Here is a 27,815-nt window from a genome sequence, read left to right as displayed (position 1 = left end):
TTCCATGTTACTATGGCTTAAGGGCAGTTCTTATATGACAGTTTTTGGTGACTGTAAATAAATTGCTCCTTAAATATATTTCTCACATTTTACAGTAAGGCATGTTTCCTGCTTTTCCTTAAATAGATCCTTAGAATTAAGCCAAATTTTTTACTTTTTTGTTGTTGTTGGTATTGTGGTACTGGTGGCTTTTGTGTGTGTGTGTGAATTTTGGTTCTTATTACTTTAGTCAGAGTCTCACTTAGCCCTGTGGTTGGCCGCAAAACCTCCTATGTAGAACAGACCGGGCTTGAGTATGCAGTGATCCTCCTATCTTTAATTCGTGCCTATTGGGGTTGTAGACATGTGTCATGATGATCAACTACATTTTCTTTAAGATCCCTCTGGTTCTCTGTCTGTCTGTCTCTGTCTGTCTGTCTCTCTCTGTCTCTGAATCTGACTCTGTATCTCTGTTTCTCTGTTTCTCTGTCTCTCTGTCTCTCCTCTGTCTCTCTGTCTCTCTGTCTCTGTCTCTCTCTGTGTGTCTCTCTGTATGTGTGTGTGTGTGTGTGTGTGTGTGTGTGTGTGTGTGTATACCTCTGGAGGAACTGACTCCCTCTGGGGCTCGAGTTACAGGCAGTTGTAAGTCACCATATGTAGGTGTAGGAATAGAATTCTGGCCCTTTGCAAGAGCAGCAAGTGCTCTTAACCTGAACTGTCTCTCCACCCTCAATGCCACATTTTTTTTTATTTTGACAGCTCTCATTAGTACAAGAGGGATTTAAATGCTATAAATGATTCTCTTCATTTAGGTATTAATGCTTAGCATCATACACACAAATGGGTGCTAAATGTATACTTTCTGAGAGAATTGCTAGATTAATCATTGATTCTTCACAGAACAGAAGGTTAGGAAGCTCACAGAGAATATGGTTAGTGTGGGGATGTAGGACATCATGTTGAAGGGTGAAATCTTCCCTCTTGACAACAGAATTATTGGCATCAAGAAACAGTGTTTGCTTTTCTTTTTCTTTCTATTTAACTCTGCCTGTTCAACTACTAGATCCATTTTACTAGAAATTTAAGATGTAGGTAAAACAGTCAGTATATTCAAGTGAATTCTTAAAAGCAGGTTAAGAGCATGGGTTTTCTGTGATGTCTCAGTTTGTTAACTAAATTACAGGTTGTACAGTTTGGCCAGAGACAGCTGACAGGCAGCTCCGTCTGAACAAATCACATCTTCTAAATGGCACATGCACTTTAGTTTCATTAGAGGCAGTGGTATGATTATTGTCTGGGTCATCACAGTAAATATGGTGATTATATGCATCCCTCAGGACTTGGAGTTGACAGCATAGTTGAACTGCATGAAGGAATTTTGTGCTAGTTCCCACACATTAATGACATTACAGAAGACTTTCAGGCCCCTGAGGAAGGAGACAGAAGTCTGCAGTATAAAGTTCTACTGCCCTGCTGAATTTTAACAATCAAAATTGTCATGTCCTTTGCTCATAAGTCATATTTAATATTCTGCTCTCTAACAATATATCAATGGCCCATTCCTAAGCCCTTTTCAGCAATTAGAACAAAGACTGGTAGCTGCTGTTTCCATATGTCCCAAATGACCACAAAGTGAGCAGTTCCACGTTGTCAGACATACACCCAGCTTCAAGCAACAGATCTTCATTAGATGTCACTCCACATCATCCCTGGAGTCAGGTTGTACTAGAAGAATTGCCTATAGAGGATTTAGTACAGTTTCTGTTATGTTAATGAAGGCATAATCTCCTCACTATGAGATAGACTCCATCCATGTGTACTTTTCTGCCATCATTTATCTGCTGGATAATATTGTATGAAACTATTGTGTATGTTTAATGAAAATACTCTCTTCCTATCTTCCAGTTCCCAGGTTTTTTCCCTGATCTAAGGTATCCCTGTCTGCTTCATATTTGCAGAGGCAGTGAGAAATGGGAAAAAGACTGATTTGTGGCCAGGTCCAGGTCTCACCTCAGAACCATTTCCTGTCAGACTCCATAAGCAATAAAGTTTGCTAGCCCTTTGGTTTGTGACTATCTCTTAGCTGGCTTGAAATTCACCATGAAGAGGGCTGTGATTCATTGGCCCACTTAAACCTCTGTGTGGCAGAGTAGCAATTTTGTTTCTTAGGCTCTAATATTGCAATGAACATTTTTATTTATTTGACAGTCTGTTACATAACTAAAATATTTTTTCAATATCATTCCTACTCAATATTAAATGGTAGTGCTAGAGGAATGACCTACATTAAATTTTACTTGATGGTTATAGCCATACAGATATATGAATGCAGAGAACTAAAAGTGTGTTTGCATGTAATTTATAAGTACTGTCTTGTACCAAATGGTTAGCTATCAGGCAACTTTCAATTAATAGGTTTTACTATCATTATTGTTGCCAATATTTATTATGTTTATTGTTATTGGCTTATAGTAGATTTTCTGTTGCTCTATTTCTAAGTTTATGAGAAGGCTAGTACCACCTATCAGACTGTAGACAGATGTTTATTTAAAGGCAATACTACTTCTGAGACTGACTCAAGGATGGACTGTCCTGTTGAGCTAAAGTCCCTAAAAGATGCTCTCAAATCTTGAATGGAACCACCTCTAGGAACCAGCAATTGCATCATTATTTTTGTGGCAGACCCATTAGAGGCAAACATGATCTTTATGATCCAAACTATTTAATCCATCCCAACATATCAAAGGGATAGTGAGATCACTGAACAAATACAAGGTATCTGCATATATATTTATATCATTGTGACAGCCTTTCATGGTAGATAATATTTTCCCAACATTGAAGATGAAAATAGTGATTCCCATATAGACTCTACATAAAATGCAGTCAAGAACACACGACAGAGAAGTTTCAAAGTCAGCTTTATTCCAAAGATTAAGGATCACTGTAGTACATTAAGAGGTAAATAAAACTGAGAAACTCTACAGGGAGAAATCTGGTAATACAAGTTACTTAAATAAAATAGAACATCCAAGAACTGTGCTTTTCTTCATCTCTTTTGAGTCCTGTGCCCCTTCCAATCTTTGTTCTTTGTTTTGTTGTTGTTGTTGATGATGATGATGATGATGATGTTACTGTTGTTTAAAAGTCCTACTCTACTATATCAAAAAGAAGTTCGGCAATTTTTTTCCCTTTTTTTATTAGCTATATTCTTCATTTACATTTTAAATGTTGTTCCTTTTCCTGTTTCTGCCCCAACCTGAAAGTCTCATAACCCATCTCCCTTCCCCCTGTTCCCCAATCAACCCTCTCCCGCTTCCCTGTCACAGCATTCCCCTACACTGAGGCATCAAGTCTTTCCAGGACCAAGGGCCTCTTCTCCCTTTGATGTCCAACAAGACCATCCACTGCTGCCTATGTGTCTGGAGTCATGGGTAACTCCATGTGCTCTCTCTAGTTATAGTTTTGTCCCTGGGAGCTCTATGAGTACTGGGTGGCTCATATTGTTGTTCCTTCAGCTCCTTGGATCCTTTCTCTAGCTCCCCCATTGGGGGCCCTGTGCTCAGTTCAATGGATGGCTGAGAGTGTCCCCCTCTGTCTTTGTCATGCACTAGCAGAGCTTCCCAGGTGACAGCTATATCCGGCTCCAGTCAGCAAGTCCTTGTGGGCATCAATAATAGTATTTGGGTTTTGTAACTGTATATGGGATAGATCACTAGGTGGGGTACTCTCTGGGTGGTCTTTCCCTCAGACTCTGCTCCACATTTTGTATCTCCTTCTGTGGGAATTTTGTTCCCCCTTCTAAGAAGGAGCAGTGTATCCATACATTGTTCTTCCTTCTTCTTGAGCATCATTTGATATGTGAATTGTGTCTTGAGTATTCTAAGCTTCTGGGATAATATCCATTTATCAGTGAAGTTGGGCAAATTTGTTGAAGGGAAACACAAGTCACCCTTTGCCACACCTAAGAAGTAGAGTTTGATGAGGGCTGCGGCCAACAGAACGTACCTCTTTCTCTCTTTAAGAGTTTAGGCTGATTAAATTACAGAATTATTAGTCTGACATTTGGAATTTTATTCTTATTTACCCAACACAACTCAAAGTGAATAGCTGTATTGGCAAAAATCTAAAGAAATCTAAGCAAGTGAACCACAAATTCTAGGCCAGTCTGAGCTACATAAATAAATTTCTCACTACACGTGTATATTTACACAAATCTAAGAAACCAACCCTTTCAGAGAAAGTTTTGATTTTTATTTTAAATATTGAAAAATACTTCATGTGAAAATTATTTACTATCTGTCTTAAAAATATAATACTTGTGAAGGCTTAGTGAACCAATTGACTCTACGGTTGTTAAGTTATTGTGTTACATATTGTGTTAAGTTATTGTGTTATATATTGTGTTATATATACTAATAAATATCCACTGAGGAAAAATGATTAAATATCTATTACTCTTGCAATAATTCTTCCTTTCAGACTCAGAACCATTGTGTATTGTACCTGTTAGTGATAGACACGACTTTCTGTCTTTTACAGCGTGGAGTTACATGCACTCCACTCTACATGTCCTGATCATTTGTTCTGCGGTCTGAGAAGCAAAGATAGCATGGTCCATCCATTAGCAACCAAACCAGTTTATTCTTCTGTCTAAGAAATATGTTTGTTTGTGACTAGCTTTCTAAGATGTTTGTCCCAAGATGTATGGCTAAAGAGACATCCTTAAAGTCAACACACAGCAAAGTGGTGAGGATTCAGTGCACCATGTTTGAAGATTTGGGAAATAATTCTTCTGCCTTCTTTCAGATGCAGCTTTATGGATCAGATTTCTCATGGATAGCTTGTCTTTAGCTGCTTTGTGGGTTCTTCTTTCTTCTACCCTTCCCCACCCCTTTTTCTTCCATTCTTTCAAACCTCTAACACTAGATAAGATTTTAAAAAGAATAGAGAGGAGAGGAAAGAGATCCCTGAATAAAGTAAAGGATCAGAAAGGGGAGACACTATTGTTACAGTATTGCTTGTTCATTAGGGGCATTGAGTTCCATGGGGCAAGTTTGATGTTTGTCATTAGGATATCTAATTTCTTCTTGCTTTTGTTTTTTGTGCACAACTACTTAACAAACCATAACCAACAACCAGCCAACAACCCACCCCACTGCTTGGGGTCCTAGCATTCATCGACTGTCTGAAAAATCCCTAGGACTTTAAATGTCACACAATTGCAAAAACTATCTGCAGCTGGTAAAATCATGCCTCTGCTAGAGCATGAGGCAAATCATTGTCAGAGGCTGTGGACAATCTAAACCAGCCCCATATCCCACACCTGGGATTAATATGAAAACATATTCATATAATATTTCTATGTTTTTTTAAAGAAACCAAAATTCCAAAATTGTCACTACATTCATGCTCACTCAATCTCCTTGCCTGTGTTTTTTATTACTGTTTTCTGTGCCATTAAGTCTTCCCTTTCTTCTGGATACAATTCCTTCCTTTGTGAACTCTCAGGAACCACTTAAAATGGATACAACAGGTTAGCAACAATAAATCACACATATTTACTGAAACAGTGATACTTTAGTGTCTCTGGATAGTCTGTGGTCTCCTGCCAAGGGATAATGTTTGAAACATCACAAACTATATCCCATTTAAGAAACCACAGCTGTTCTCTTTTAAGAATTTCCTACAGCAGAAATCAAGGGCATCCCTGCACTCACTTGGGAAATAAAGGATTTTATTTATATTTATTTTGAATCTATACTTTCTAAGTCTCATAAAAGTAATTGTGCTATCATGAAGGAAACATTTGCTGAGGGCTGCAGGGAAGGCCCTGTGGGTAGGAGAGAAATAGTCTTTAAGATTTAGACAGTTGATGAACTTTAGAAAATTCTATCTCTGTGTTTTGCTACAATGAGCCCAAGAGTCTGTGTACCTTACATCTGGATATTTCAGTTTAGCCAATTTTAGTGAGTTTTTAAAATATAGGCTATTTTCCTTACAAATTAACCTGTAAGAATCTTTCATGCTAAGCATTTCTCGTTTAAGTATATGGACCAGGATTTGTATCAAAACACTCACATCAAAGTAGGGTATAGTCCCACATGTGGCAATAAATATGAGCTTCAGTTTTAGCAAGAGATGCTACAGGAATAACAAAACAAAGCAAACAAACAAGCCAGACAATTATAGCTGAAGGCAGTGAATTCCCTTTTCTATCCAATGAATTTTATTTCAAAAAAAAAGTTTTAGCATCTAACCTTCTCCTACTCACCTTTTCCCCCTCCACTACTTCTGCCTAAATATATTTTATAATGTTGCTCAGCTTTGTCTGCTATGGACTGTGTAACTTGGGCAATAAATGCTTATTTCTCCTAGTTCTGGAGGCGAAATCAATTTCAATTTCTGAAAGAGGCCCATTTCATGATTAGCAGATGTTTGCCTCCTTGCTGTGTCCTTACTACAGCACAGTGAAAAGGTCACCGCTCCTGTGTTTCTTTTTACAGGGTACCACTCATGTGATCTAATTATCTTTAGTACCTTCTACTCCAAGTTTCCCCACAGGGCTTAGGGATTTAGCATATAATTTAAGGAAGAAAACAAACAATTTATGGCTACAAAACTTATATACCCAGACTTTTTTTTCCTCTCTCTTCATCGAACCCCCTGCAATGTTTCTGACCTAAGAGTTATATAACAAATATTTTTCTTCAGTTTCTGGAATATTTATTATAAGTCTCACATGGAAATAATAAACACACACACACACACACACACAGAGAGAGAGAGAGAGAGAGAGAGAGAGAGAGAGAGAGAGAGAGAGAGAAACACAAGCACACACACAAAAGCACATACCAGTTCTGGGACTTCTGTGCTTGTTCGTTTTGTGCTCATTATTTTATAATGATTTATTTTGCTTAGTGAAAGTTGATACTACAAACATTGTTTTCCTTTTTCATTTCTTTTCCTTCATCTTCTTCTCCATTCAACTTGCCCCTGGATGTACAGCTAGTGAGCAATTGGAATTTATCAAAGTCTTCTGTCAGTAAACCAAAGTCTAGTTTATACCCTAGAAGGGTGAACAATGCCTGGTGCATTTGTCTAGTGTCTGTCAAAGTGTTCTGAACAGTGTCTGGTCACTCTATATTTGCTAGCAAAATTTTTATGACTTCAATTGGAATCTAGTACAAATAACGAATCAGAGTAGTTTAAAGGTCTTCGTAAAGGATTTTGAGCCCATCCTTTCTAAGTCTGTAGAGCAAGTTCTTAAGAAATGTGAGCCTGCTGATGAATCTGCCAAGAGCTTGTTGGCAGGCTATGAGAAATTTGTTATCACCAGTAGACCCCTGAGAGGCACAGTGCACATCTAATTTTTAAAAGATCTTTCCTCAAACAGTCTTACTGCAAAAATTGGACTATGGTTGGAGATGATAAGTAGTTTCTGAACTAGACTGTTGCTGCAGGTCACTGCAAAGATACCTTAACTGTTGGGTTGGGTTTTATTTGAACATTTACTAAGCTGTTTGAGTGTGTGTGTGTGTGTGTGTGTGTGTACGGATGGATTTATATATATGATATAAATATATATGTTTAGTTAATGTTAAGCTGAAATTATATATATGAGAGAGGAATTAGAAAATTAAAGGTACTTTCCCTTAAAATTTTCATGGTAAGACTACAGAGAAATCAGTTTTCTTACAAAGCATCATTGAAGATCTAGAGAGAGGTCTCAATGATGAAGAGCATTCACTGTTCAAATAGAAAGAGCAGGATTTGTATCACAGCACCCACATCCAACCGAGGTGTCGTCCCACACATGCCGCAAACCATGAGCTTTAGTTTTACCAAGAGACCCTGCAGTGGAAAAAAGGCAGAGAGTGGTAGGAAATAGAGAGAATGTCCTCTTTTAGCCTCTCTGCATGTATGCACATATCCCTTTCTTGTGTACACATATGTTGAGCACCTCACATACTTTTATATACTACAATTAAATAAATCTATAAGAATATTTAATTCACCATTCAGTGCACACTGGAAGATAAACTTGGGCAATAGAAAATGGCTTCAGGAGGGCATCCCTATGGACTTGCTTTCTTCTCTGTGAGTCCTGATAGCTGGGATGAAAGGAATTATTTGCCAAGAAATATTTCTTTTACTCTTTCAAGAGTGTACCCCATTCTTCTGTGAGCTGGGCAAAGCTAAGAAACTTTATTCTGTCTTTGGGTTATTGATGTAGTCCCTACACACTGACTGCCTTCAATAGATCTTATATAGCCTCTAGATCACCTCACTTTTTGGTTTACCATAGAGTCTAATATTTTGTTCTGAGTTCAGGACTATGATGTATTTACGGTTTGGAGAGAACTCATATAGCAGTGAGAGCCTGGGATTCTGCTATTTGGGAACTGTGCAAGGGCTAGATTAAAACTGGACTATGCCTACCCTTTGACAGAAAATTAAGGACCTATTTTCTCTTGCTTCATTCATTCTGGAGTTACTTAAAAGGGATCAGAGGATGGAGCATTTGGATTCCTCAAAGGTATACACGCACACACACACACACACACACAGGGAGAGAGAGAGAAAGAGAGAGAGAGAGAGAGAGAGAGAGATAGAGAGAGAGAGAGAGAGAGAGAGAGAGAGAGAATCTTTACCCACAAACACACAAGCACAGACACAAACAAATGTTCAGCTCTTCTGGCAATGTTTTTTGACCTTTTAAATGAAATTGCTTCTCATCTTTATACTAATGAATAAAATTGTAAGGTACTCATAAAGGAGAAGAAGAAAGACTATACTGTTTAAATAAGACTGCAAAATGATTGCTGAAATATGTGGTGGTTTCACTGTGGACTCCATGGACAATTGTGTGTGTGACGCTGGGGCTTCTTTCCTGAGGGCTCATGGGGATGCCATGTTAGAGGAATAATGGTGTTTTGTTCTTCCAGGGACATCTCTCCATCTTCCTGAAACTGGGACTATGGTAGGGAGACTACCCTAGAACACAAGAACACATAGCATGGGGGAAAGGGTTATTGAGAGAAGAGTATTTGATCTTCAAAGTATTCTGGTTCAATTCCAAACACCAAAATACTACTGTTCCAGGATCTGACACCCTCATATGATACACAGACATGTGTACACACAAAACATTCATACACGTAAAATAAAATTTAAAAAATATGAAAAAAGAGCACATAGCTCTGGACTGATTCCCTAAGGACTGTGGTAGACTTCTAAACACACGTAAGTCATCTCCTGAGACAAGTGTCCTGTCCAGGACCTGGGCCACCTTCACTCCTCCCACCATGGCAAAGGGAAAACATTTTCCTTTTCATATTTCTGTCTGGGGGCTCACACCACTCTCACCTGCAGAGGCTTTGATTTTGTCATGGAGGTCAGTATCCTGCCACTTCCTGATTTTCTTCAATTGTTTATATTCTATATTTTTCTCCTCTCTGTTGATTTTCTATAGGGGTTGTTGGGCACAATTCATAATCACCTTTTTGAAGTGTAAATAAAGAATATACCTAAATAAAAATAAAAGAAAAAAAAAAGAAATGCTGATCTGACCCAGCAGGCAATGTTACAGTAGGCATATTTGACAAAGAAAATGACCATAAAATATCACTTGGATGAAATACCAACCTGTAGCACTATCTCCAGGACACATACTCCAAAGTCCTTGTGTGCAGACAAGTGGTACTGATATATGAGCATCTCCTGGCCATTTTGTTTACAATAACTAGGAAAGAAAAAAAATGAGCCCTTATTTTAGTGTGTTCATTCCAAGATGATAGTGCTTGCAGGTAGACTAAAAGAGCTCCATTATTCACCATTTTTCATGTGTCCTGAAGATGCATTGGCGGCCTGGAGACTGAGATATTCATTGTGTTGCAATGCTATCCTCTTCTCCCATTTCATTTAATATGATAAACTGAAATGTTAATGTCTGAGTGATGTGTGTTTTCTTTTTTTTTTTTTCATTCTTTTTTTTTTTATTCGATATAATTTATTTACATTTCAAATAGAGTCTCAAGCCTTTAACATGAAGGAGTCACTCTCATAGAACTAGATCTCTATTCAGGAAGTAACTCATATCATTACTATTATAATAAGTTACAACTTTGCCCTATCTCTCCCATTACCAGACTATTACTAGCTACTCTCCTCTTTTGCCAGAAGCCTCTAATTTATTTCTCTGCATCCACAGCTGACTGCCTTCAAACAGTGTTAGGTTGAATTGCTTTTAGTGTCTAGACCATCCTCTGTGGGATTTGAGACAGATTAGTTTCATGCTTAATTGGTGGATTCTTTATATATCATGTCTCCTCTTATTAGCACTGTAGTCTATCTGCCAGATTATAGTTCCGAGGGAGATTTGTGGTATACTAGTTATCAACATGCCTGATCCCAATGAGACAGAAACTCCCCAACACATGCTAAGTTCTATAAAATGACTTTACAACATATGGATAGGGATCAGGTGATAAGAGGAAGCCTAGGATTCTTTGGGAGACAGTCCCTTATGGTTCAAGTTAAGCTCTCTGTGTTAGATGGAATCCCATGTCTGAGTGCTCTGATAACTCTAAAGCAGTTGGGGTATCCTAAGAAGTACCTGGGTTTATTTTTCTGGGGAAATGGAACTCTGGGAATGAGGCGTGGGAGGACTGTGCACAAGCTTTCTTGCTCTAGCCAGTGACTTATTTCTGAATATCACATTTCCAGCATTTTCTACAGCTGTCCCTGTCAAAAGTAAAAGAGAAAGGAGGATGAATTGGGTCAATGGAGAACAAACCGGGTCAGTCTAGAAGGATTTGGAATGCATTAATGAATATGTATGGTCCATCTCCATTTAACCTTTGCATGCACATTTGTGTTCTTTGGAACACTTAAATGTAATCTGGTGGTCAAAATAACAATGAAAACAATGATCTAGAAGCTATGGTTGGTAGAGGATCAGAGAGTGAACAGAGTCAAATGGGCCTATAGGTCACAGGACTCTGTAGGAGCTACTCAACTTTTCTTCTGTGGTACAAAGGCAACCTGGATAATACAGTAAAAGGGGGCGTTGATGACTATAGCTATGTCACAATAAATCTTTATTTCAATTTCTCTTACCTTCCGCACCCTTTCTCCCACCCAGTTCCTTCCATCCGCCACCACCCATGTCTATTTTATTTCCCCTTCTCAGTGGTATTCAAGCATCCTCAGAAGCTATCTTTTACTCTGTTGCCTGCCTTTGCCCCCTTCCCCCTAACTGTGCTGCCTTGCCTAGTTTTAAAAAGAAGATTCACCTAGTCCTCCTGAGACTTGATATATCAAGGCCCTTGGATATCTACAGGAGGACTCCCCCTTTCTGAGGAGAAAAGGAAGGAGAAATAGAGTGAGAGGAGGGAAGAAGAAGGGACCTGGAGGAACAAATGGAAGGGGAGTTTCAATGGGGATGTAAAGTAAATAAATAAATTAATTAAAAACAGAACCAAAAGGTAGTTAGATTAACAGCCGAGTCCACTTCATCCAGGTCCATGAGTCTCCTCTAATTTTGTATATTTATCCCTCACACAAATTATTGAAAAAAAATACCTGCCACAATCCACACTATTTTTCTGGTGGCTTTTCAAACTGAGTCTCAATTTTTAAATGTATATATATCAGGATTATTTTTTCCTCATCTAGAAAATGGTATAGTTTCTATAGGGATTTATCAATGAGAGTGTCTAAGAAGGTATTCCTTATTTTAAAAAGCATGTGTGACTGGTGTTTGTATTTATAAAGGTCCATTCGTCCTGAGCCCATACCTTTAGCACAGATATCATTTATAAGTGAGGTATATAGTAAAAGCCTTTGGAGAGTCACTAAAGTTTTTTTCAACTATAGGGTGAGTCAAGATGATGAGTAAGTATTTGCTGACCTCCTTACAGGAGGAACCTTTTGCTCATCCTCAATTGGCCCAGAATATGTGCTTTTAGGGGAGAATTTCTCCCATGCACCTTACTCAGAGCTGGTCATGCATCTTTGTGGGGAAAATAAGTCTAAAACTACCCAGTTTGAAGTGAGTCATCAATGGTTGGCAAGGACTTGAGATGATATTATTGTGCCAGGGAAAATATAATGAGAATAATTTTAGATAGCCAACTTCAGACAACAGTGAGTTAGTAGGCAAGAGGCTTAAAAAAATCATGTAGAAGAATTAGCACAGATGTGAAGAAGAATTAGACCAGGTATAAAATATTCCTCCCAGCTCCTGGTTATGTGAAATTGCATTTCAAAGTTCACGTCTATCTTGCAGACATTTGACCAGCATGTAGACCAGGGGAACAGACAGATATTATTAACAAGTTTATTTCTTACCTTGTACTCTGGTCAAGCATTCATGTATGTGTGAGTATGTTTGCATGTGTGTGTGTGTGTGTGTGTGTGTGTGTTTGTGTGTGTGTATAGTAATTGAAGTCATGTATAAATACAATAGAGATTTTTGTGGGTGTGTTTTCCTATTTTAGTTTTTAAATAGTACTAGCACTGACATTATGAGCCAGATAATCCTTCATGGTATATTTTTAAACATGCAGCAACATTTTTGGCCTTAATTTACTAGATGCAAGTAACTCACAGCTCCAGTTATGACAGGAAAACATATATGCTGCTTTTTCCACACGTTGTTGGGAACAAAACCGTCCTCAAGTTAACTAGAAGCCAAGAATAATCAAGACACAAATGTAAGGAAGGCAGTCCCCAGAATTACATGAGCATCTGGGTCACCATCCTGCCTTGCTCAGAAATCACCAAGCCCCAGCTCAAATTTTCTGATTCAGAAGATCTGCCATCAGACCAACCTTTAAAATTCTGTTTTGTTAGGGGATGCCGATTGGTATGTAAATATGATACAAGGTTCTCTAGGAGTATTCTTGGTGATTTCAAATGTGTTTCCTAATTTTGCCACCTACAGTTCTGTCCCATGGTGAGCAGAGAGTTTGAGGTTTCTACTGAGGTTACAGGTGATCCTTAATGATGTATCCGAGATTTGGGGTAGGGTATTAGGCAAGATATTTTCAGGAGATGGTAGTCTGTGTTGGGTTTCTATGAGCCATGCATTCCCATCTGTCACCTGATTCCTGCCAGGAGACTACACCAGCTCTTGGCAAAACCTTGGACTTCCTACAGAAATGAACATCTACTGTCATCTTGGGTTTAAACTTTACTAACAAATGAGCCAGTGGCTGAGAAGCAGAGATTCAGAGACTTGGAGGACACAGTGACTCGGGTTGCCATTTGTCAGCAGGGATTGTTAGAATTGTGGTTGTGTCTTCTTTCATGTTTATTTGGACCAGTTGCTCTCCCATTTCTTGTCTCTTTTCAGGTCAGAGTTCCTGCTGTATTTTGCTCTCCCTCTCCCTCTCTCTCTCCCTCTCCCTCTCTCTCTCCATCTCTCCCTCTCCCTCTCCATCTTTCCCTCTCCCTCTCCTCCCTCTCTCCCTCCCCCACTCTCCCCTCCCCCTCTCTCTGTCGCTGTCTCTGTCTCTCTTTTAAAATTTTGCTTAGCATTAAAGATGGAGCAGTCTTGAGCTACTTATCAGTCTTATCTCCCTTGGAACTCTGTTAGCATTTCAGATTGTACATTTAATCCTCTTTAATTGATTGACCTCGTGGAAGCAGGCATCAGCAGAACACTAGCTAAAAGCACATCTGTAGTCAGGAAGAGAGGTCGTTGTAACTTTGTGGAACAGCTACAGAGGTCAGTGCAACCTACACAGATTTAGGAAAACAGAATTAGTTTTTACACCATCTAACATAAATTTTATAAGGACAGTTGGTAAAGATTCTAGAGTCAATTCTGAATGAGATATGGTCATTCCAAATAAAGCAGCAAACACAATCGATGCTCATAGGTTACCAGGCTCACATGTTACCAGTAAGAACATTTCTCACATAGGTATCCTCAAAGACATCATTACTCATCACTTCTGATGCTCCACCATTAACATCATCAACATTATCATCATTAACATTAAGATCAGTCTTTGTGGTGCCTACCCTTTTCAGAAGTCCTCTGATTTTATCTATTTCAATCAATATGCATCATTTAATTAAGATGTTACTATGTCTATTTCATATACTCTTCACTTTTATAAAGATAACTTGAAAATCAGAGAGTTGATATACCCAATGTTATATGTGTAAAACAATGTGAAGCCTCAACTGATCTCCATTTTTATGAATCTACATTACCCACTTGTTTTAGAACCCAGAGTAGATATTTTCTTCTTCCCTGACAATTCTCTTGTACCTTCATTCAAGCTTCTCAAGAGAGTGGGTGACATTGTCAGCAGATGGCAATGACAGTCCACACTCTCATGGCTGGGACCTTGTGAGTTGAGTGGCTCCCAAAGGGATGTTTCTTTCTGTGAAATTTCTTGAAGAAGATAGTTGGCTTCTTCTGTTCCATCAGTCCTTCAAGTAGTATGTAACATCACCCACAGAGATTGTATCCTCAGTACTCCTAAGTAATAGTGGTTCTGGATATAGCAAAAGGAGGTCTTCTTCTTGAAAAAGTCAGCTAATAATCTTCCCAGAAAGGCAGATACAAAATGCTCATACTGTGTTTTACTGACTACAGAATATATTATTCCAAAGAAAGTTAATAAAATTCTCCCTCAACTGAAATTACATAGTGAATCAGGTAAGTTATACCAATAATTTTATGTGTTTGCATATTGCATTTATAAACAAAGTGAAAATATATGTTTTTCTTTTACTGTGCAAAGTCTGACCATATTCATAACGATCTATTTTAAATGATACCATTCAAATTCTGTTTAGACTCTAGTGGCAAAAACAAGCATTTTTAAAATTCACAGCCACACACTTCAATTCATCATTCATTTAATAATCATTTACTGAGCTCTGGTAAAAATTTTTATATCCAAAGAGCCTTAATTACTAGGTTCTTTGAATAAAAAATACAGATAACATGGCTGGTACTGAAGTGGACATGAAGTGTATATTATACAGCAAGAATAACTTTTTATATATAGTCACATAATATAGAGTATCATTTTAGTCAACAAGAGATTGCATATAGAAATGACATCTTATAACATTGTATCACTTGGTGACATCTTGGTGACATCCTTCCTATATTAGGCAGTGCAAGTCCACTGTGTGAAGTTTTTACATTAACTGTATCTCCTGGGTACATTATGCTCAGAACACATTGTTGTCATGAAGAACCATGACTAAAATGTGATTTCAACACACAATATACAGGAGAGACATGTTCCTCAGTAAAATAGCCATGAGTTCAAATCAGACAGACTTAGATTTTGGCCTTAAACCCTGTTCTTTTCACATATATTCAATAGCAGAAAATTATGAGAAATTGGGAGACAATCCCACTCAAAATATATACTGAATATTAGCGTTGTGACAGTCATGCAGCAATGATAACTTTAAACACTCTGTGCTTAAAGGCATGTGCATTGCAAGTTAATTTGTTGTTATCCTCACTACATGACCCAAAGTGACCAAGCAGCTATTACTAAGAAATTGCTGGGGACAGTGATTCCCAGCCGTGAGAGGACACTGACAAGTCTCACACCAGAATTGTTATTGTGGCTCAACAATGACAATTATTTGACCCTGAACTCCTGCGTCTATCCATCACAATGAGATGCAAAATGTGGCCCTCACTTGAGCCTCTAATTAGGGGAACTAGAAAAGTGTGGAGAACAGAACTATGAACTACTTTGTGTAGAGAAAGTGGACTAGAGTCTTACCAAGGCCTTGTTGTGCACAGGCATCAAAGCCCATCTCCACATTGTTTTCACTGTGTTATTGTGCAACGCTGAAGAAACAGTTCTGTGAAAAGTCTAACAGTGACACCACGGAGAGATGTTTCAGTGCACATCTCCCTCTCATACATTTGAGAATCTCTGCTTTGTTTCTGTCAGCTACAGTTTTCTGAGTAGGGAATGGTGCATTCTGTTGTGCCTTCCCCAGAGGCACCACGGAGAAAATGGACAGTAGGCCATTGAGGAGCTCTTTCTTCATTTTTGAATTTTTTTCTCTTGTCACTGTCCTAAAGCCTGACCCAAGAACTTGCAGCAACCCTGGGGTTATGTCAGCCATATTAATCATAATATGGCAGGATGAGGATGAAGTAGTTGGATCTGGGCTCATTTTAGGAAAGGAGTGTGCTGATAAATAGCCATCATTGATAAAAAAAAAAATGACTTAATGACCTTGGATAGGCAGATGTTCCTGTACCATTCAGGCTTTCTCCTGAAGGCCCTTGAAGATGATAGGTAATGTCTTCTGATTTACCACTCATCTTTGTTTTTAATATCAAGGAAAGAACGCAGATTGAAGTGATTGCCTTGGCAGCAATTTCAGTGATGATGGGTGTGGCGTTATTCAAATTTACAGCTGTGTTGTTTCTGGAACTGCATTTTGCTTATGTTTAAGAGGCTTATAAGAGGCACCAAGGAGAGAGGATAGAAAGCAACTACCAAATTGTGACAGGAACTCAACCCTAAAACAACAGTTCTGTTTGCCAAAATTTACACCTATTTTCACAAGAGATCCCAATGGCAGTGCCTGTCAAACCAGCCAGTCCTTAGCTCACACCACTACTTTCGATTATACTAACAAGAAGAGAAAGGACTGACATACTGTAGCCCAAACATATGCATAGCCATGTGGTAGCTGCTTTACATGTAATACTTACCACAGGCTTTAGAGAGAGCAATTTGTTGTCCCATCTTACTACAAGCCACTTTTAAGATAAGCAACAAAGGTCATGTATTTTTAGGAGCCAGAGCTGTTATTTTACTGTGCTGTTTGGAAACACATTCATGGTTGTTGTGGATAGCTCTGGGCTTGTATTTTGATGCTAATTCCACTCCTCAGAGGGGCTGCAGATGAGGAGTTGCCTTGTGAACCTTCTCCTCAGCTTACCTTTTCAAATAAAGACTTGAGCCAATGATTGGGCAGGAGGAAGTGGGAGGAGCTGAGAGTCTAGGGGAGGAGCGACAAGGAAAAGACAGGAGGGGGAGGAGCTACAGGAGATGAATGGAGAGGCAGCAGAGAGAGAAGCTGGGGGCCTGGAGAAACCTCAAGTTCTATGGGATGATATATATGGAAATAGAGTAGTGTAGTGGGAGATCTGCCCAATCTAGGCTTGTGGCTTGTTTTGTTAACTGAGTTGAGCTTTCTTTTACCAGAGAATTGGGTTGGAAACAAAGTAGCAACACATGGTCATCCTACTGAATTCTCTAACAATGACAGATCTGTTTTATGGGCAAATGGCTTACTATGCAGTCTCCCCTGATTTCATCCATCCCTCTCATTATTGTATATTTACAAAGCACTATTATATGGGGCAGACAGGATGGCTCAGTTAGTAGAGTACTTGCCTTGTCGGCCTGGATGCAATCCCTGGCACCCATGTAAAACTCCAGGCATGGTAGCTTATTTCCTTAACCATAGTGATTGGGAGGCAACAAGGAATGAGATCTCTGGTGCCCACCAGCCAGTAACTATAGCTTAATTGATAACCTCCAGGCCAATAAAGGGCTCTGTGTCAGGGAAAATAGCTGAGGCTGTCTTCTAACTTCCACATTCTGAGAACACACCTACCTACGAGCACACATATGCACACATACACATTAGTAAAAGAGAGAAAGAAGTACAGCAGGATTTATCACATAAATAATATTATTTCATTATAATAGTCCTTTGAAGAATGTTAAAGGAAGCTTCTTGCCCCACAATGTATTGTTAAAAAATGGGTTCAGAATAGTTAAGTAAGGTCAGAGAGGAACGATGAGAAGCTAATGAGTTTATCCTCTACTTCATTCCTCCTGTAGACACATGGGCCACAGGAGTTTATTTTCATGGAAGCTGCATATTATAGATTCAAGCACGGGCAACTATATGGGTATTTGCCACAAGGCTTCCATGGCCACTAATGAACTGAAACTAAGCAGCTAGCCATAGATTATAATGCCACTGTGGTTCCATGACAAATTACAATGAGGTGATGATAATGAAATCTTATGACTGCAAATAAAGAGAACACATCTGAGGTCTAGCACAGCTGCATTTACCACTGTGGAAAGCAAAGAGAACCATCTGAGTGGGGACGGGGTCTACATTGGATCTGACAGTGCTAACAGGACTACGAAGACCTTTTGAAAATCCAGATTCTAGCAGCAAATGTGTGGCACCTAAGATCAGGACCAAATATTTATTCTGGCAGAGATTAAATCTTTTCTTGTCCTGGATCTATTATGGACCTTGCAGAAAATCTTCCCAGGAATATATCTTGTTGATCAACTGACTCAATGAGCCAGAACTATCCTTTGCCTCCTCTGTCATTGGAAGCTTTGAAGCACTAAGGTCTCTGTTCCCTTTAGAACACTAATACTGTTCTCTGTGATTAACTAGTGACTCAGAGGTGAACTGAATCACTGCAGGCTTTTCCACGCATACAGGATTTATGTAGTAGTTTCTCATGGAAAAACCACAATGCAATAAACAGCCTATATTTGTAGGGTGGGCAGAGGAGTAATGGCTTCAGTTGTGGTTTCTTAACTCATCCAGTTCTGTCATTCTGTAACCATACAATGATTCAGACTTTTATAGCCCTGCTTATTTTTCTATGAGTGCATGAACACCCACCTACCCATTCATTTCCACATCCTTAAAAAATGAATAATGAATGCCAACTCTCTGATACACAGCACATAAGTAATGTCGTTTCCAAATTCCCCGAGGATCAAATAAAAAGGATGAAATGAATCATGCTATTCATCATGGGCATGAACATTGCAACAAAGACCTTATCATCATATTCCCCTTTCCATACATAATTCTCCATGCTAGGTATGTTGTTTAACATAGACAGACCAACCCAATCAAAAACAAATCCAAGATCATAATGATACCAATAAACAGAGGTTTTGGAATTGGGTCTGCTTAATTAACAGGTAGGGAGGAATTGAGATACATTTCTATAGGCTTTAGAAAATGAAAATGCAGACAACAGTTCATATCCCAAAGCATGCTCTTTGAACACAAAGGAAGCAACAATGTCCACTCTGGGTCTGCTTTCCTGAGTGTTGCAAACAGTATGTATCGGTCAGTCTACATTATTCACTTCTAAGATGAAGACTCTTGGCTACTAGTTTCTTTCTCAATCAGCTTTGAGATGCATCTACATAGTAAGGGACAAAAAAGATAAATAGCAAGTTGAGGGAAATATACTTCCTGGGAAACTAAATGAACTGTACCAAAAAATTATGAAAACCAGTGTCCATCCCCTAAGAAATCCTAAATGATATAGATTCTGGTCTTTAACTACACCATTCTTTCTTACTCCTTTTCCCTTTCCTTGTTCATCCCCCTTCTACTCCTTAAACAAACAAATAATAGATGAAATAAAGCTGATGAAAAAATACTATGACTCAGCCTTGTCAATGTCAGAATGACTGTTTACAGTGAGATGGAAACCCAGCTTCCTTTGGCCTCTCTCTCATTTCTCTAAGCTCCCCATTCTCACTCTTAAGTACACTCCTCCTCCATCTTGCAGGCATAAATGTGGGTGAACTCTCTCGGGACTAATTGAAAGCCCTGAGAGCAGTGGGTGTTGTGACATCACTAGAGACATCACAGGGGATGCCCTGTGACAACTAAATTTTATTATCATCAAGTGACCAGCCTATTGCCAATAAGCTAGAGAACTACAGAGATGAGAAAAACAGAGTCTCCTTCTCTCTTGCCCTAACCCTTACAGAGCTGTTATGCTTTTCCAGAAGATTAAAAAAGCTAATTGTATCTGACCAGGAAAGCCACTTTCATTTTATTTCACCATGAATAGCCATTCTAATTCTTAGTCATAACCAATTATTAACGGGAAAGAGTACGAGTTTTAAGAGCATTGTTATGTACTGTTCAGCATTTCCGGGCATTTCCCCAGAGGTGGATGATCTCATCTCCACCCCCATTGTTGTCTCCATCACCTTCACGTTCATTGCGGTCATGTTCTTCTTCTAGAGCCCATTACAATTTCTCTGTCCCTAAAGTCATTTTGAGCTATTGATGTTGCCTTTTATTGTATAGCATAAGTGACAGAATGAATATTTCATTTCTAGATTAACTGAACAATAGAGCTACAAATCTTGGAAGTCACCTGCTCTGAAAACTCCTGCTCAGTTTCATTGCCCTTTGTTCAATATACCATATGAGTGTGCTTTAGAACTGCTGCAAATATCGTCAGGGATTTGGTTCATAATGCCCATTCTCTGCCATTGGCTCATAACCTTTTGTTACCCCTCTCCCTGGCAGTAACTTACCCCCAAAATGTGCATGTATTTCTTTGATCCTGAATACAAATTGTGAGATATTTCAGGATCTGGTGTAGTATTAGCTCCTCCCAGGAGACAAAACCAATCCATCTCACAGAAATGAACTTTTCACTACCATACCTCACTGTCAGGAAGTTTTTCTGCAGAAGCATCGATATAGACCGAAGTCCGTTGAATGGTGTAACTTGCACTGTGCAGCACATGAGAACATTTTGGGTAGCTTTATACTGTTTTTTTATGTTTAGGATGAAAGCCGATGGAGAAATATCGGATACTATTATTAACTTCATACTGACAGCTCCCTCTGGGCAGCTACAAGTTTATTGCTAGTTGGAGGATCAACTTTAAGGGGAGTAAACCCTGGAGTCAGTCAATGGCAATCATGCCCTATGTGTTTCTTTATTACAGGAACAAGGGAAAATTGGAGTTGTCTTCAATATTGGCACAGTTGACATCTCCATCAAAGAGGAGAGAACCCCTGTCAATGATGGCAAATACCACGTGGTACGCTTCACCAGGAATGGGGGAAATGCCACCCTTCAAGTGGACAACTGGCCAGTGAATGAGCATTATCCTACAGGTAACACCTTCCCTTTGCTCTCCCAGGATCCCCAGTCTTTGCAATTATTTATCATGATTATCATCAGATTATAAGCAACGAATACATCTATGCCTTTTGTCTGAGAAAAGAACTTATTTCTTTAGGATTAGAGCAGTGTAGGAAGCTTCTGGAGACTTATAAAGTATGCACTGATTATTTTATTTTATTTTTTTTTTGTAAACCTTAGACCAATGCTTCCTGACCGGTTCATCTGAAGATAAACATACTAAAGTTTCTAGTCGAAAGAAAGGCCATCACCCTTGTTGTTGATAATCACAAGGTGCTGAACATGATATCTGGCTTGTGTGGTGCTATGTTGTTATGTGTGGTTGAAAGGACAGATGGCAAGAGGTGACAGTGAGAATATAGCAGCAAGTTTATTAAATGTGAAATCATGAGCATTAACTCAGGGGAGCAATGAGAAAAACTAAGGGTAGAGTTTCCTTATTTATTTGAATTATCCGAGTACTTTTCTCTCACTCCCACTAAGCCTGTGTTGCTCTTTAGAGTCTGGTCCTAGCAGTGATTTTCCTAGGAAGCATGCTGGCAGAAGAGATGGAGGGGCTAATCATGCATTTGGATTTCACAGTCCTGGAATGTGCAGCAGCAAACTCCCAGAGCCAGATGGCAAATCAAGGGCAGGGAGAGGGGAGATTGGCTTCTTTAAAGGGACTCATTCAAATAGTCCCTTAGCTTCCTCTCTCATCTCTCAAGTTTCCCACCAAGAATCCTGAACCCTGGCCATAAAAGCACCAAAAAGTGAACTTAAATACCCAACAAAAGACCATTATTCCATAATTGCAGTGAAGCCCAATGGACAGATAATGGAAAATAGCTCAGGAGATTGCACTTGTCACTAATGTGAACAAGATGCATGTGGAACTCACTGTCTGATGCTCGAAATGCCCTCATTTTGGTCCCTATTTTCTCTCACTTCCTCAGTGGTATGATGACCGTGCTAATAAAGAAGCCTAAATTCCATTTCCAGGATTCTGGTCATTGTGGTTAATAATCAATTATCATACCTGAAAGAAATAGTCACAGTAAACTTGTCTTGTGGCCCAAGACGTTTTCTCAATAGCTTAAAGGCAATGATTAAGATTTTATGCTTTGAATCAGTATTACATTTCTAAAAAGTCAATCAATAATGTGTACTGATTGGCTCTTCCATGATATCCAGTTTCTCCCTATTCCTACTTTAAGACTTGTGGATACAATTCTCCCAAGGCACTGAAGGTATAAAAATATTAATTAATTAGCTAATTAAAAATTGCTCAATCTCCTCATGTATCTGTCATTCCTAAATCTCCCCCCAAACAGTCAGCTCAGCCAATGATGGACTTCTGTTAGTATTTTTTATATATTCACAAAGAAAAATGACTTCATGAGGCTATGCTTTGAGGATTTGAAAGAAATCTGAGGTTACTGTGAACTTTTAACAATATCCAAATTCCTTGGACTTTGGACACTAATAGACTTGATTTTAAAGTTTTTGTTGCTTAAATCTGGGGATGCAATGGTGGGGTAAAAGACAAGGAGAGAAAGTAAAATAGCAGAGGCATTAAAAGCTGTTCATTTATTTGTTCATAGGGAAAAATATCCATCTCCCTTTTTCCATGCACATTACCATTGGCACTGAGAATTGCTGCTCTAGAATTTGTTGTATTTCTGCTAAGAATTTCAAAGATTGTTTACCACTTGCCCAGAGCCAATGGAGAATCAACAAATGAGTCCCCAGCAATGAGAAGCCATTGGATGGTCATTTTAAAGCCACAGATACCTAAGAACACCAGTGACCCTTGCTGTGTACCTCTTCATTTGTGTCTTTAACTCTAAATTATGGGTTGTCTCCTATAGGCTTTCTGAGCAGAATAAACCTGTCTTTAATGCCAGTGCTTATCCTGTAGACTATTATCATCACTGGTAACTCTCATTTAGTTGTAATAAATGTTATTGTTGGGCAGAGTGGATCCTGGCAGTTAGAAATGTGCACCTTAGAGCTACCTGATGAGTTGAGAACTTGTTGGATTTTTTTTTAGTCAGTTGTATGTCACAAACATCTGTATTAGACCTTGAAATGCCCTAAGTTTTGAAGTATTTGGTGCCTTTCCCCACATATAATTCAAGATACAATAACACTGAACCGTGAAACAAGAATAAGAGTTTTCAACAGTTCTGATTTTTCTCCTCTGATGATTACTGTAACATTGGGAATGTATCAGATTCCTTCTTCAAATCTCATTTATTTTTCTTGTACAGTATTTTTGTTAACTCTCCAGGCAGGTGCCCACTTTTCAGAACTGGAAGTATAGTCGTAGACCTTCCATGGAGCACATAGGCTCATCACCCACCCAGTTTCCAGTCCTGATGATGCCTATGTAACAATTCTCATGTCTCTGTGAGAGGAACACATGTGAAATGTTTAACAAAAGGATATATAATCATGTAAGCACATAATAAGTAGTAGCCACATTACCAGATGTCCTCATGCAGGTTGTTTGTTTGTTTGTTTGTTTGTTTGTTTGTTTTCGAGACAAGGTGTCTCTGTGTAGCCCTAGGTGTCCTGGAACTCACTCTGTAGACTAGGCTGACTCTGCCTACGACTACTTCTCAAGTGCTGGGATTACAGGCATGTACCACCACTGCCTGGCCAGATGTGCTCATTTTATGCATGATTCATTTTGACTATTTGCTAGCCTATGAGTTGGATAAACTGGATATTTCTATTCTCAAGTTCAGATCAACATTGACCTTGATGGAGGCACCACTGCTATCTTACAATAACATAGTAACTAAAAGAAAAAATCCAGACCAGGTTAGCTTTTCCTAGTTAGACTCAGTTTCTACTCTTGATCCAGGTATTACATTACAGTATAAATCTGCCAAGACTTCCCAAGTTTCCTTTGGACCTCGAATAACTTAGTTTCTCTCTTATGACACTGAACAAATTCATTTAACTAAACTTAAGGAATCATTACTACAATATTAAAATGTTTATGCTGTTTATTTTAAACTTAGTGCCACTATGACCTCTGTGAGTGAGCACCAAACAACCAATCCACCAATCTAGTTAAAAGATACGTCCCCTTCTTTTTTCCAAGACATTCTGTTATATTGACCACAGCAATTGATTAGTTGACACTGAGAAAAATTCAGAAGTATCTTACTATGAAGGTCAGTTTCAGTGACCACACAAATATAGGTGTTATGAGATGAGAAGCAAAAAATTTACAGTTAAGGAAAGGACATGGATATTAACACAAATGGCTCCAAGTTCTCCTCATGACAGCAAGGGACTCACATGGACCAATTGAGAATACTGTGCATTTTAAGAAGATGGTAGTTAATATAGAGTACCTTATACCAAATAGTCACTTGAGTTGTCTTATTCTAAGGACACACTCTTGGAAGTCATTCTTGCCCACCACATCTGAAGGGGTCAGCTACATAACAGGATGAATAGATCAGCTCTCAAATCTTTACGCAGTCATTTATGAGAGTTTACCTGGCTTTACTGAAGCATCCTCCTGGGAAATACTGAAAGCACAGCTGGACAGGGAGACTGCAGGCCTGGCTCTTTGTGAATCACTGAGTATCCAAAATGGAAATAGTTCTGCAGCAATTGGGATCTTCTATTGCTTGATTCTGGGAGCCAGAACTCAAAAGTGACTTCTTTCTTTGAACCTGAAATAGAAAGGCTAAGGAAGAGGAGAGGGAAATAAAAGAATGAGCTCAGAGCTATCATCTAGAGACTGACAAATGTACCTGCCTTATACAACCTCTGATTGCTCTCTCTCTACACAATGCAATGGTAAGGACAAGGGAGGGGAGGTGAAAGGTGAGTTGAACGTGGGGAATTAATTTTAGCCATCGCTCTGGGCCCCCTGTGAGACTGATCTGAATGTGATTGCTCAAGATCCACTCTCAAATGTGGATGGGTGGCCATTATGCCACCAGGATTTTCAGGATCCAGTCACGGGCACCCTAAGAGCTTTTCAGGATAAAGCCAGATCTTTCAGAAATGATGAATGATAAGCAAGTTCCAAATATATACAACTTCTATCTTCCCATCCAAGAGTTTGTGAAGGAGAGCAAAGCCTCCATGATTTTCCATAATACAGCATATCAACTCAGTTGAAATACTCTTGATTGAAATCCCGATCATTATTCTATAAGTCACCATTCTATTGCTATCCTGGAATACCAAAGGCAAATAACTAATACAAAAAAAAAGGCATGTTGATGCTCACGTTTCTGGGGGTTATGTTCAATATCTGAAGCAATTAACTTAAGCAAAAGTTAATAACTTATTAGCAAGGAAAGTTTATCTGGATCACAATTCTGACCAAGACTGAGTAAGTCTCATTTGTTTGGAGTTTTTAATAAAGGTCACATAATGGAAGAAATTTCACCTCATTAGGCAGGAAACCAAGAAGAGACACACTGGTCATAGGCCCTTACAAAAGAACACACTTCTGATGAGCACATAACACCTTCTAATAATACCATCCAGGGAACCAATCCTTTAATGAATGGACACTCATCCAAAACATAGCAAAATCTGAGAGGTTAAATAGCTTGCCTAGTGCCTCAGTTGAACAAGATTAAAATCAAGATTTCTTCCTGAATCTTGTACTGCACCACCTCAAGCATCCTTCCCATTGTACTATTTCTGACTTGTTATTTTTGTGATGGCTACACTCTTTCAGCAATACACAAATAAGACATTTTCCAAAACAATAATCCAAGCCTGGAGTAGTTTCACGTAGTAGTGTTTCTGACCCTTGGTACTTCTGACCCTTTGGACTAAGTGAGTGTTGTGCACTGTGGTTGGTTCAGTGATGTGCCATTAAGAGCGTCATAGGGCATTTGCGTAGCATGTGCTATTTCTGTCCACTGTATGCCAGTATTAGCTTTCCACAGTGTCAAACATCTTCACTTCAGAGTGAAATCATCCATGACTAAGAATCACTAAATTAATAACAGGGTTTTTAAAACGTGTTTCAATTAATCACTATCCTGGTGTAGCTTAAATGCTACACTGGGAGATAAGAGATTGTGCTCATGTAAACCTCAGGCTAGCTACCAAGATTCTGAAGAGTTAAAATATAAGTACTATAAATAAACACTTGATAAGATAATAAAATTTCTTAGGCCTTAGGTTTTCATTAATTCCTAGCCAGAAGGGAAAAGTTTGTTCCTTTGCTTTGCTTGCAAACATTTGAGGCCTTGCCAGATTGGCAGCATGCATTAAAACAATCCCTGTGTCTTGGATCACTAATCCATTCTACATTTGTGTTCCTTTCAGTTCAAGGGAGCAGGGGCAGGGGCATGGCAGAGGGTATAGTTTGTAAAGTCCTACAAAAGGAATAAAAGGTAAAAAGTACAAATGTAATAGAGAGAGGGGAAGTCGCCATATTTGAACTTGGATTCAAGACTACATAGATAAAAGAAAAGCTCACTCAGTGAATGTGTTTGAACATTCTTTGCTACATTTAAGAACACTCTCATAAGTAAAGTTCTCAAGCAGGACGAAAATCAATGAATCAATCAAGCTAATACTTTCTAAACATCTGTTCTGTAGAAGCTTCTTCCCAATCATTTAGGATAGACTTTCAAAGATTCACAAGATTTGGTTTCTTTTGTGAAAAGTTTTCAACTTGGTGTAGTTGGTCTTTGGTAGAAAATAGAGCATAAACATCTATGCTCATATTTAAATGTTTAACTACCCTCTACTTAGTTGCAGATTAACGTCCTGTGGATGTGACAGTGACTAGCAGTGATCAGTCTCATGTGCAATGTGCTCCTTGGACTACCAGCAGTAGCAGACCCTTGGATCCATTAAAAAGCTTGCTTTCAGGAACCACTCCTGATTAGTTGAAATTTACCTTTAATGAGATTCACAGGTGCTATTTGAATATCCAAGACTTAGGGCACCCGAGGCTAGGCACTGGCAATTTTTCATGGACATATGTTTGATAATCATCGATATTTAGAAAGCTAAAAATAGTTTTCTTCCTCTTGCAGATTTATCATTGGCATTGCCCAATATGCCAGCCACATATCACATGAAACAACCACTCAGTGTTTACAGTTAGCTTAGTATTATTGAGGCTCTACAGTATTTTGTTGTGAAATTTTTACACCCAGTATACTTTAAATATATTATTATTATATAATGTATTATTATTTACTATTATTAAATGTATTTTTTCATCCAAATCTTACACTTTATTAGCTCCAAATGTAGAAAATTCTCATACACCTTATTAGCTCCAAATATAGCAGTTCTTAAATGTAGCAAAGAATCTTCGAACACATTCATTTGGTACACCTTATTAGCTGTACCAAAAAGTACAGGACCAGAATATAACATGCATTATTTCCTTTTGCCTATGTTCTACCATTAAATTCTCCATGTCAGTATAGAATAATAAGCAGGTGCCCCAATGTACCTTCTCAGACCACGTAGTAGTTTGCAACCAGGGCCAATAGCTCTCTCTGACTTAGCGAGTTGCAGGAGAGTCGAGAGAGGGTGGCGAGTAAGGGCAAGCTTTTTAAAATATGACTATGAACTTAGCACTCCTCTCTTACTACCTCGAGTAAGTTTTGACTGTTGAGAAATTTCTCGGTGCCTCATGTGTGTACTTTCCCCCATTAAAAACAAATGATGGCCCAGGTTGACACTGATTGTAGAAAATTTCAAAAGGACTGCTGCTGGAGATGTGTTTCTTAAATAGAAGTGACAGTGGACCCTTTCTCTAGCTGTATACTCTAACAACATGATCATGGGGCAAATCCATCAACAGACCTGACCAAACAACAACAAACAAAAAACAAAAACAAACAAAAAACAGGAATCAAAACAA

General features: G+C 38.7%; 1 protein-coding gene across 11 annotated transcripts in view; it reads left to right on the top strand.

Moving 5' to 3' along the window:
• Nrxn3 (neurexin 3) overlaps positions 1 to 27,815 on the top strand; it is a 1,578,315-nt gene that overhangs the window by 1,394,319 nt on the left and 156,181 nt on the right. For all 11 annotated transcript variants that reach the window (XM_052185306.1, XM_052185305.1, XM_052185308.1 and 8 more), the window contains one exon: positions 20,754 to 20,925. In XM_052185306.1, coding sequence (XP_052041266.1) covers positions 20,754 to 20,925 — 172 coding nt within the window. The remainder of the gene's footprint in view (positions 1 to 20,753; positions 20,926 to 27,815) is intronic.

The sequence above is a fragment of the Apodemus sylvaticus genome, chromosome 6 (assembly GCF_947179515.1).
Source record: "Apodemus sylvaticus chromosome 6, mApoSyl1.1, whole genome shotgun sequence".
NCBI classification, from domain to species: domain Eukaryota; kingdom Metazoa; phylum Chordata; class Mammalia; order Rodentia; family Muridae; genus Apodemus; species Apodemus sylvaticus.
The sequence above is the reverse complement of the archived record's forward strand: the minus strand, read 5'-3'. Positions and strand labels throughout refer to the sequence as shown.